Raw genomic sequence first — 12,372 nt, forward strand, 5'->3', positions numbered from 1 at the left:
TGACACAGTGACATCAGAGAGAGGCATTTGGGCAGAAAGTCCACCAGATTCCTGTGCTCTTGTGTCCCCAAGGACTCCTAAATACACCAAAGGCACAAGGAGGTGAATGGAGGCCTCTACTTGGGCCCAGAAAGTCCCACCCTCTCATGCCCAACACAGCCGTCCTGAGGCCTGTAGGAGCAAATGCTTCTGAGCATTCTCATAACACAAGACTGATTGGAAAGCTGACCAAAAAGCTAAATTCTGCCAACCAAAGCTGAGAGACCTGGAAATACACCAGCCCCACTACTGATTTCCAAAAATCTGAGACTTCCCACCCCTCACCAAATAAGCATACGAAACCCACATCCAGGCCTACAGTGATGGCATGCTTGACATGCTCGCTCCAGGAGTCTAGGTGCCCATCTTTCTGAGGAACTGATGGATCTCTCTTCTTCCAGAAAGCTCTCCTTGCTTAGCCTCCCCCTTCGGTCACTTCTTAGCACTGCAGCACTAGGCCACCTTCCCCTAGTTTGTACAAGTGTACCTGTCTCTCCCAGCAGTCTCCTCCCGGTTGGTCTCCAGCTGCCCACGGAGGCGATGCACCTGTGCATGTGGAATCATCAGAGAGGGCAGGACAACTGGAGAGACTGACGAACAGACAGGAGTGCACCTCTGACATCACTCAAGGGCAGTTTATTGAATATACAGCAGAAATTCAGAGTCCTCAATTCAAGCACAGGAGGGACTAGGTGTGCCATTCTTAGCAATATTTACACCACACACCATGACTTCTGGCTGAGTGGTACACACAGAGACAAGATCAAGTCCACTCGCTAGACTCATGTAATAGGAGCTAAGAGTCAGAAGCTACCATAGGACCCAATCCAGGAGGGAGGACCAAGGATCAATCACGCCCCACAGTCCTGACAAAAGGCAGTGTGATTGTGCTGCCCTCATCAAGAACCATGAATCTGAGAGTCCCTCTGTTAGAGAGGTAGTGACTTCCCACAGAAAAAGCATGGACCCCTGACTCAGCTAGGTCTGAACTGGCAAGTAGGTGGTGCCTGGGGCAAATTCTGCAGCCCTCAGAGCATCAGGCTCCCTGTCTGCCCCAAGGATGTTGCTGTGCCTTCCTTAAGGATGGGCTGGGAACTCGAGCCGTGCCTGTAGGGTGCCTGGTGCACAGTAGGTGCTTCACTATGGAGGCAACTACCATGGATTAATAAGGGGGTGAGTGGCTCAGGGACATGAGGTGGTGGAAAATCCCCAGGTCTCCTTCACTTGGCTTGTGAATAGGGGTGCATCTTAAGGTCTGAGAATGTGTACATTTTCTCCTAAATAATAGTTATCCCATAAAGACCTTTCTGGAAGGGCAGGGACAGGAAGGCTGACTTACTTCTCATCTCCTGATTGCACAGCTCTGGGTTCACCCCACCATGCTGGCACGGGAAGTAAAACCTCTCAGACAATTGAGAACTTAACCTAAGCACAGAAAATATCTATCCCCTTCCCTCCCTCCTCCTCCTCTCTCTCTCTCTCTCTCTCTCTCTCTCTCTCTCTCTCTCTCTCTCTCTCTCTCTCTCTCTCTCTGACCATTGCTTCCATGGGCCACAGGGTGATTGTGTCTTTTGTTTCCAAAGCCTCCTTCCAGCTGAAGGCAGTGAGGAAAATGAGAAGTCACCAAGTCTGCACAGGACCTACTGACACAGGGAGGGTGACCATTGATCAGAACTTGAAAGTAAGACAAGGTGTGATGTGGGTAGTTGGGTTACTATAGACAGTTCTAGAACTCGGAGAGGGAGGATTCAGGTGTGGCAGGCATCTTTGGCTCTGGCCAAGGCATCCTTTCTTCTAGGTGCTGAGGTGAGCAGGGCAGTGGGCTTATCGGGTGGTCTTCTTGGCTGGGGTGCTGGCTGGGGTGCTCTTGCCCTGGGAGTCCTTGAGGTCTCCTGCTCGTGCCCCTTGGGTCTTGGTCTGGCTGCTCCGGCTGCTGCTGGCACCACTGGTCCCCAGGTCAGCACTCATGGAGCTGGGGTGGTAACCATAGTAACCATAACTGCTGCTACTGATGACAGCTGAGGAGGAAGGGCCATGAGCAGGGGAGGGGTGAACAGGTGTCAGTCAACAAATGACAACACCCAGCAGTAACTGTCTCCTTCAAGGACACCCTATTTAAGCCCATGACTGTTGTCTTCAGTCAAGACACACAACAATGACTGAGACCCTGTCACTGGCTAGATTCCACGTGAAGGATGGACACATAGGATAGACAAGGTCCCTGCCTCCTGGACATCCCTATTCCCGACCTTTCCTCTAGATGACAGTGCCACAGGGAGGAGACAGCAGGGAGAGGTAGACACGATTTCAGTCACTGTTGCCAGGGGACAAAAGGGAATCGTCCTCCTCTGAAGCCAGAGAAATGTCACAGGGCACTAACAGAAACTTCCAGATGAAGTGAGACAATAAGCAGAGGTGGCATCAGCTCTGGGTCTCAGGGTCCCTGGCTTTCCCAGCTCAGCCCATTTCCCAAGGATACTCACAGATACTAACAGAGGACGGATTCTCCCCAGACATCCTGCAAGACAGAAAATTAAAGGATAAAACTCAGGGAAGTGTCTAGATTCAGCTAGGCCTTCATGGGCTTTTGCTTTTATGTGTAATCATTTTAACTCATCCATATAAAAACTCCTGGTGGGGATTAGAACCTCTGTTTTATAGATGAGAAAATGGAGACATGGCATGATTTACCAGAACACACAGCTGGCATGCGGCAAAGTCAGTCACTGCACCTGCGCCTGCCTGCCCCGGGGGCTGTTCAGGCACCACACCACCTGCCCTCTTGGCCCACATCTGACACCCCTTGCAGGACACTGCAGCTGCGTCCACCTGCCAAACAACCCCTGCCACCACTTGTGATGTCACCAGCGCTGTCATGTCTCATCTTCCAGCTCCCACAGCCCCTCTCCTGGAAGCAGAGTGTTGTCCTGTGCCCCTCACCTGCACTCCTCGCCCTCCAGCAGCTTGCGGTAGGTGGCGATCTCGATGTCTAGCGACAGCTTCAGGCTCATGAGCTCCTGGTAGTCGCGCATCATCCGGGCCAGCTCATCCTTGGCCTGGTGCAGGGCACCCTCCAGCTCGTCCAGCTTGGCCCGGGCGTCCTTAAGGGCACTGTCCCCTCGCTGCTCAGCATCAGCAATGGCCGTCTCCAGGTTAGAGCACTGAGGGCAAAGGACGAGGAGATAAGCATAAAATAACATTTAGATCATGCACATTAAGTAGCACGACTCCCTCATTTTATAGATGAGGCCCAAGGTGACAGCAAGTAAGAGCCACAGAGCCAACACCAGAACCTGGAGTTCCTCTTTTGCTTGGGGGACGGGGTGTGGGGAGTACTGGATATTGAACCCAGGGATACTTTACCACTGAACTACATCTCCAGCTCTTTTTATTTATTATTATTTTTTAAATTTTGAGACAGGGTCCTGCTAAGTTGTCCAGGTTCGCCTTGAACTTGAGTAGTCTGGCTTAGAGTTTGTGATCTTCTTGCCTCAGCCTCCGAAGTCACTGGAATTACAGTGTATGCCACTGCACTCAGCTTCTTTTGCTTTTTTATTGCAGATGAATGTTTAAAGGAATTGTCCTGGGGAGCTACAGGAGCAGGTGTTTTTCAGGAGTGCAGGAAGAAAACTCAGTGCTTGAAAAAGCTAATGCCTGAGGTTGAATGCTACCAAGAGCTATAGGTTCAAGTACACCAGATCAGGAGAATCATGCCCGAGTCTCCAACCAGCTCACCCCTAAGGATCAGGCAGCATGCCAAGGGTCCCTACTGTGGCTGTATTTCTGTGGTAGGATGTCTTCCTAGCAGGAACCCTTCCTTCCTGTGAGCACCAAGAGTGTGTCCGGATTCCTCCAGCACTCTGCAGTGAGGTTCTGCCTAAAAGCTCCTCCATGTGACTTGAATAGGGGAGGTCACCTTCCCTTAAAACAGCAGGCCCTAACTCACAGCCAAAACCACATAAGCTGGTCTCTGTTGAACACCCAGGGGCTCTGAAGCCAGGTACTAGCAGGGAAGGAGCAATCCTCACGGAGTCTGTGAATTAGTCAGTTGTGCTGTCCCTGTGTCCCCCTCCACTGCATGCAGGTTGTGGGGCCCAGGGAGGAGAATAGGCTCTAGTCTGTCAGTTTGGCTAATCTATCACTTGCGCAGTTGACCGGCTTCTTCTGGAGGTCTCAGGAACCTGCCTCTAAAGTCATCAGCCTATGAAATAGCATTTAGATTTTGCTGCCCTCAGAAAAGATAGGGTCCCCCTGGTAAAACAGAAATGGTCCCATGGCACAGGGAAGGGGATCCTGGAGAGCTTCATCTGCGGCTGTGACCCTCCTTCACCAGGACCATGCCCTGCCATGAACACAGGAACTTAACATGGCCACAGAGGGCCCCGACATGTGTTCCATTCTGCCTGCACCCCCACCATTCCATGCCCAGTGGAAGCAGGAGGCACAGGGAAAACTCTTAGAGGGGCATACCTGAAGAGATGTAGGCAGGTTTGTTGGACACAAAGGCTCTGAGCAAGGGGACACATAGGCTCAAATCCTGACCCTGCTACTGACTAGCCAGGGCCCATGGCAAGTCACTTCCTCCAGCCAGCCCCCCTTGACTATCTATAAACTGGGAGAGTCAAAGAATAGGCTCAAATCTTCCCCATCCTGATGACAGGGACACAAGGCAGAGTGAGGAGAGAGATGGTGGATGTCCCAGGTGTTCCTAAACCCAGGAAGGGGAACTTGCTCCTCCTGAAGTGCAGCCCCAGTGTCTCCATCACAGAAAAGGAAACTCCATCTCAGCCTTCTCAGCAGGGTCGCTGCCCACCTGCTTCTTCACATTGGTGATATCACAGCGGATCCTCTGGATGAGTCGGTTCAGCTCTGACATCTCATTTCTGGTGTGTTTGAGGTCATCTCCATGCTTGCCAGCTGCCAGTTGCAGCTCCTGGATCTAGTGTTCCAGAAACAGGAAGGGAGTGATAGACAAGGCAGGGAAGGGGTCCTGGGCAAGCACTCCCACTACCAGGCCAAGCCAGGGAGACCCTGGGGCAGGTGCTGAAGGAGCAGCACCTGGGCATCCTTATAGCTCTGACCAAGCAGTCCACCCTATTCTCTAAGCAAAACTTATCTGCAATCTCTGCCCCTATCTCATCACCTGCCTGCAGTCCTTCCTGGGCTAGGTAAGGAGAAGATGCAGATCACGTTTATTAAGCACTTCCCAGGGTGAGGAAAGCCTGACCCTGCCTTCACTCACTTATCACATAGTCCTAGAGGCATTTTCTAAAGGCCAGGTTCTGTCTCAGGCACCTAGCAGTGAGCAGGCCAGGTGAAGGCCCCACTCTGCTAAGACTTGCATTCTCCTGCAGTATTCTTGGTCATGGGGGGCAAAGGGAGGGAATTTCAGGGTTCCATGTACCCTTGAGAGGGTCACAGGCAGAATCAGTGGAATCATGGCTTCTTCCTTCCCTGTGCCCAGGCCTCTGGAAAAGAGGAAATGGCATAGCCATGGACAGGACAAGAGACAGAAGACAATGAGGATGACCCACGCCCACCATCTTTGTTGTTGGTAGTGTGATAGTTTGCATCTGGAATGTCCCCTAAAGGGGCGTTGTCCTCAGCTTGGTGCTATCGTGTTATTGTGGTGGCGGTATCTTTAGAAGAGGGAAGGAAGTTAAGTCATTGGGGGTGCTGTTGAACAGGATATGAGGACCCTGGTCCCTCCTCCCTGTGCTCATGTCCTGGCTGCCATGAGGTGAGCACCCTCCGCCGCGATGTTTCCCCTCACTCCCCATGTACTGTCACCACAGGACCAAAGCAATAGGGCCAAGCAACCACCAACTGAAACTTCTGAAATCATGAGACAAAATAAAAATTTCTCTCCTTATAAGTTGACTTTCTCAGGCATTTTGTCACAGAGAAAGAAAGCTGACTAATAAAGGTGGGATCTAATGGTGGTGTGAAAAGGAGCACGAGAGCAGGGGCCCTAGAGGAGACCCAGGTAAGGGCTTTCCTACAAGACAGCCTCAAAGGCCTTACCCAGCACATAATTCCATTGTCTGGAACACTCCCAGAATTTCACTTGCTCTTGGCCATCTTCCCACACCCATCGGAAAAGAGCTCAGGGCTTCCCCCTCCCCACTCCCCACCTGACCTCAGCTCGCCTATAGCTCACTCCATGTCTGTGACTCTCCTCCTGCTCTGTGGCAGCATGACCCTATCCCTGAAAACACATTTGTTTTACGATAAGAACACCTCACTTCTCTCCTCCCTTGAGGGTTGCTTGTCCCTCTCTGGTGAGTATGTCCTTCATACCAGTTTTCTTATTTATCTTTGATAATACCCTGTGCTGAGAATTTTCAGCATTGAACTATTGGTTTCAACCCTTCTCTCACTGGTTGAATCCACAGTGTCCTAGGAGAGTCACCTGTCCCATTCATAGATGGAGACAACCCTTTCCAGGAAGGAGGGAGACCCGCCCAGTGCCCACCTTGGTCTGGTACAGGGCCTCGGCCTCAGCCTTGCTCTTCAGGGCGATGTCCTCATAGTGGGCACGGACCTCAGCAATGATGCTGTCCAGGTCCAGGTCCCGGTTGTTGTCCATAGACAGGATGACAGAGGTCTCACTGGCATGAGTTTGGATCTGGGCGATTTCCTGGGTTGAGAGATAAGGACAGAATCAAGGCCCCGCTTCATTCCTGTGTCCGCTCAGTCTTCCAGGACTGTGTTCCTGGCAAAATGGGTCACTGGTTCCACAGGGCTGAAGTGGGGTAAGTGTCTGCTGAGGATGTGCCTGCAGATCCAAAGGAAAATGGCCCGCAGCAGCAGGCAGCAGTAGCGCACGCTCAGGAGGAAGAACGCATTTCCTACGGTTCCACGCAACCTGAGAAGCTGGGCATCAGGAGGACCTCACGAGGCCAATTCTCTCTCCTGTGGGCAAGACCACTACATGGCCCAGATCAGTTGTCTCCTGTGTGTGTGGTCTCCACAGACAGAACACTGTACTTTCATGGTCAACTAGTGCAGGGATTTGTACCTTGCCACCAAAACATCCCTCACTGTAAAGACCACATTCCCCTCCTGAGAGTCAGGAGAAGCCCTCGGCTGGAAGAGGGCAGCGTGGGGCTGGGAGGAGTGCCCTTACCGCATCGTACAGACATTTCAGGAACTTGATGTCCTTGTCCAGAGAGTCCACTTTGGCCTGTAGCTCCACCTTGACTGCGTAGGCTGCATCTGCATCCTGACGAGAGACAGCCAGGGAGCAGCATAACCCTCATCCCCAGCTTCCCTGCCCCTGCCTTTAGCCCCGAAGCCACCCGACTTTCTGAGTTTTTCTGGTTTTGTTTATGGTTTTCTTTTTTTTTCCCCCACAAAGGGAAGCACACTAATGAACAGAGTCACTCAATGTCAGTTTCCTCTCACACTCACTGCATCTTTGGGAGTTGGTAGAGGGGCAAGGACTGCACTTCCTCTGTTGCATATGGAGAACACTCGGCCCAGAGTGCTGCTGAGTTTCCCCAGGTCACACAGGAAGGGCAAGCTGAACCAGGGCTTCCTGGTTCCCGTCCCAGAATTCTCTCCCTTCTGTTCCTGTCTTGTCTCCTGTGTGTGTCCTTCCTCTCTAAATTGCTGGAGGCCAGAACTAGGACCCCAACTGTGTTCAGACACCAGTCCCCTCTCCGGGTGGCCTGAGCTGAAGCCCTGAGCAGAGTTACTTAGAATGGGGACACAGGCTCTTCTCTCCTCACCTTCTTGAGCACCACAAACTCATTCTCTGCTGCAGTGCGCCGGTTAATCTCCACCTCGTACCTGTGGGCAGGGAGAGAAGGTGCCAGAAGCCTCAGCCCTCTCCACCAAGTAATTTCTTCCTCCCTCTGGCCGGTAAGTGCTCAGGCTGTAGAGTCCCCTGGGATGAGCACTGAGGCTATGGTAGGTATAAGAAGCCCCTGGGTTATCTCACTTCTATGCTTCTCCTACACCCTAGGAAAATACCCAGGTGTCCTTGGGGCTCTCCAAACTAGCGGGTCAATAAGCATAGGACCCCCTATCCACCAGCTAGGGCCTTCTCATCAAACAGGGTGGGCCTTCCCCCTAGTAACCAGAGAAGGGATGTGAGCTCCTGATTCTGGAGCTGACTCCCTCCCCTCCTAAAAAGTGACTCAGAGATAAGGTTCATGACCCCTGACCTTTGGCAGGGCCTACTCACCTCTTCTTGTAGTCCTCCACCACATCCCGCATGTTCCGCAGCTCCGAGTCCAGCCTCACCCTGTCCCCGGACAGTGTCTCCAGCTGCTTCCGCAGGCTGCTGATGTGGCCCTCATAAATGGGCTCCAGGTTCTTCCTGCAGTTGTTCAGGTCCAGCTGCTGCAGCAGCTCCCACTTGGTCTCCAGCACCTGGTTCTGCTGCTCCAGGAACCGCACCTGGAACCCAAATCAATGGTTGCCTGAAACCACATGGATGCTCTCAGGCTCCTTGAACATTCACCATTGACTCCCCAGGTTAAGGGACTTTTGTAAAGTCATTTTGACTCCAGTTCTGACTCACTGACCTTGGCATCTGCTGCAAAAAAGACCCTTTACAAGTTCTAGCTCCCTCACCTTCTGGACTACCAGTTGCTAGTAACTCACCAAAGAAAGATGCCACAGCTTTCTTTGGTTGCCTCCCCTAGTCCCTAGAATGTTCTTTCTTATCTCAGGAAAGTGTTTCTTCCTGTGCTCTGAGTTCTTCCCTCTGAATAGCATTTGATTCTCTTAGCCCTTCATGTTCTTTGGAGAGCTGGGGTTCTCCCAGCTACCCTCCAGGAGCCCACCACTTCTTTCTCAAGGTAGGGCTACCCTCTGCCCAATTTCCCACCCTTCTCTGAAAAATCTCCAAAGAAGACAGCTCATTCATTTATTCCCTTGTTCTACCTGCCTTGCAAATCTGCTGAATCTGTTCTCTGTCCCTTTTGATGTGGGAGCCCTTCCTGAGGCCCAGCTCACCCTTCCATCCACATTGCCCAGCCCATTCCCAGGCATTAAGGAAATTTCTCCCACCTTACTGAACTGCTTTCTCTTCCTCCTGTGAGACCCACCTTGTCAATGAAGGAGGCGAACTTGTCGTTCAGAGCCTTGATCTGTTCCCGCTCCTGGGTGCGCACTTTCTGAATTTCAGGGTCCAGCTCCACATTGAGGGGGGCCAGGAGGTTCTTGTTGACAGTGACCTGGTGGATGCCCCCCGGCAGGCATGCGGAAGCACACGAGGGCCCCAAAGCCACACTGCCAAACATACTTCCAGCAAAGCCGCTGGCCCGGCCCCCTCCATATGCAGAGCCATGCCCAAAGCTGTACCCTCCAGCCCGAACGCCACTGCCAGCCACATGGAGAGAAATACGCCGATTCCCTCCGAGACTGTAGAGGCTCCGACTGCCAAAGCCAGCCCCCGGCCCGTGGCCAATGGTGTGGTAAGAAGCCACGTTGCCCACCGTCTTCCTCGGCAGCACTGCAGAATGCACGCTGAAGTTGCTCTTGTCACCACCGGACTTGAAGTTCAGTTGCCGACTCATGGCGGGGAGGAGGAAGCTGAGAGAATGGGAGAAACGCAGTTGCCAAGGGCTGGACAGCACGAGGCTGGGGCAGCCAGAGCGCTGCCTCCTTTTATCCCTGCTGAGCCCAGGCCCCAGGAACAGGGCGGCTCTGCTCCATCTCCTCTGCCCTGCCGCTGAAGGGCCGGGGGCCATGGGCAATTTGCAGAACAGAGATCTCCAAGCCCTTTGCAGCAACAAAGCCCTTCTGATAGCAAGTGGAATATGCTGCCCTTGCACACTGGAGTGGTCTAATTTGGAGTTTATCTGTGCTCCCTAATTAGGGGCCTAGAGAGTTATCCCCTCCCGAGATCTCCCAGTTCTGTTTTGCCAGCGCTGCCTCCTTCTTGCTTATCTATCATCAAGAAACAGGGGAAGGCCTGGCTTTATCCACAGAGGGCTCATCTGGACACCCCAGGTTTGCTTCTGAAGGAAACCATCTTCTGGTATCCATTCTTGTTGAGGAGCTGAGGTGCTTAAGCCAGAGAAGAGAATACTTGGAAAGGAGATTCTTCTTGGGAAGATATCTTCAAGGATCTGGAAAGAAGCTCCATGGAGCCACTCGGGGGTCATGTCAAGGATCACAGCTGTATGGCAGTGGAAGTGACCTGAGAGAGGGTAGGAATGAGCAGGCAGCAGCTCCACCAGCCCCTTCAGGGCTGTTGTTTAGGGATTTCTGTATTGGGCACGGAGAGTCTGGCTGGTAGTGACCTCAAAGTTGCCTTTTCAACAGTGGGAATCTTGTCAGACAGCTGGCATTTCTTCCAGTGGGCTTTTCTTTCCTGGATAAGGTTATCTGTCCCATCCTGGAAGGCCAGGCAGGAGCTGGACATTAGCTCATCTCTCTGTGTGTAGAACACCCCCTGGCTAAAGTTAATCAGGTACAAGGAGCCCTAAGTTTCACTATCGGAATCAAGGTGGGCTATTCTGCCAATGTCCTGATCACTGCCAGGAGTCACTCCATTTTAGAGCAGGAAATATCAGCCCTTTATAGCTCAGGTGGTCCTGATGGAGTGGAATGCTTAAAAATTATTTCAAACCTAGATATGTGGTAGCTGCCCTGCTGCGGGACGCTGACCACTAACTATGACTGTATCGGGGCCCTCAACTGTTTGAATCAGGCAGAGGGTAGCAGACAGCTGCTCCCACAGTTGGGGAAAATGGGCAGGGCAGGGCAGGGGAGATGGAGTGGAGGCTGGAACCCACCTCAGAGGACTTGCCCTGCACAGGGGTTTTCAACTCAGTCCCTGAAGCAGCAGTGGGGCCTGCCTCCCAACCTTACTGGCAGAGCCTTACCCTAGGGCCTGGGAGGGCATAATTAAAATGGTGGCTTGTGGTTTCCTAAACCCGATTACCCATCCACAGTTAAATGTGTGCTCTCTACCAGGCAGATGCTGGTTTTGCCTCCTTTCTGGTGTGAAAATGTTGACAAATAATGTAAATTCTTTGATCTGGGGGTGACTGACATATAGTCCCAGCCCTTAAGGAGTCTGCAATCCAATGAGAGGGATCTGCACCAAGAATTTAAACCAGAACCAAAGGTCCAGAATAACAGAAGAGCATTTTGAACTATGGAACAGAAGGCTGCAGAGGAGGAGTGGCTAATTTTGATGGGATTTTGGGAGCCTCCTGAAAACTGAGCTTAGTAGCCCCAAAATCCCTCATCACAGGGACTGCCTTAAAGGAGCAGGGATTACAGAATAACTTCCAGCAATAGTAGCCATGGTGTCAGCAGTAAGATAGTCACAGTAACAGTGTAACAGAGGAGTCAAGGCCTACCATTCACTTCATCCAAGCCAGGATTCCTCCAGGTGATGCATGGATCTCTAATTTAACCCTCACATTACTAACTTTATTTACAGTTGAGGAAACTGAGATTTAGTCCCATTAAAGAACTTTCCCAGTCGCTCAGCTATCCAGTCCGAGCTGGGACTGGAGTTCAAGTACACCTGGTTTCAAAGGCCACGTTCCTAACCACCATGCTATGTGATAGAGGCAAAGATGCTGAGGCTTCCCGGTGCGTGTGGCGGGTGCAGCAGGTGTGTGCTGAGTCCCTCTTGATGATAGTATTCTCTTTTTTTTTATTATTATTTTGGTACCTGGGATTGAACCCAGGGGTGCTTAACCACTGAACCACATCTCCAGCCCTTTTTAATATTTTATTTAGAGATAGGGCCTTGCTGTGTTGCTCAGGATCTTGCTATTTGCTAAGGCTGGCTTTGAACTTGCGATCCTCTTGACTCTGCTTCTTGAGCCACTGGAATTACAGGCGGCGTCGTACCTGGCTCTCATGTGGTTTTGAGTCAAGTGCTGTGTGAGGGGAAGGAGAGGTTGCCATAGAACTGGAGGCTTGTATTAAGTGCTTGCTCAGGATTGGACATCACTCTAGAGTTCAGAGAGAAAGTTAGGCCAAATAGGGATGGGCAGAGTGGAGGGAAAGACTCGCCTTCCTAGAGGCTTATTCTAGAATCCCCAGTATCTGGCCCTTCACTCCAGGCTCTGCAGGGGAAATAAATCTGGTTCTGATTAGGGCAGTGTCCTGGGCCCGCTTTTGTACCTCCTCTGCCTGGCTGAGGGCAAGCCCCAGTGTGTGGGAAAGCTGGGCCTCTTGCTGGGGACCCACAGCAGAGCCTTTGCAAAGTAGGAAAGGTTGGATCCTGGAGAAGACTGAGGATAAATTCCAGGCAGATTTCCAGGTGCCCATGGAAATGCTGTAGAATGAAGCGAACCCACCTGTGCTCTGAAGCCATGGGCTGGGCAGGGTTTGGGGTCCTAGCACCCTTGT

The 12,372-nt window shown here is 52.0% G+C and overlaps 1 protein-coding gene across 1 annotated transcript; it reads right to left on the reverse strand.

Moving 5' to 3' along the window:
- Positions 1-1,532: 1,532 nt before the first annotated feature.
- KRT74 (keratin 74) lies at positions 1,533-9,611 on the reverse strand. The gene is made up of 9 exons (XM_079140892.1): positions 9,099-9,611; positions 8,231-8,445; positions 7,773-7,833; positions 7,169-7,264; positions 6,515-6,679; positions 4,853-4,978; positions 2,980-3,200; positions 2,523-2,557; positions 1,533-2,057 (listed from the first exon to the last, which is right to left on the reverse strand). The coding sequence occupies exons 1-9, from the start codon at positions 9,567-9,569 to the stop codon at positions 1,864-1,866; spliced, it is 1,584 nt and encodes a 527-aa protein (XP_078997018.1). The 5' UTR covers positions 9,570-9,611; the 3' UTR covers positions 1,533-1,863.
- Between the last annotated feature and the right edge of the window lie 2,761 nt (positions 9,612-12,372).

Source organism: Sciurus vulgaris (genome assembly GCF_902686455.1).
Source record: "Sciurus vulgaris genome assembly, chromosome: 5".
NCBI classification, from domain to species: domain Eukaryota; kingdom Metazoa; phylum Chordata; class Mammalia; order Rodentia; family Sciuridae; genus Sciurus; species Sciurus vulgaris.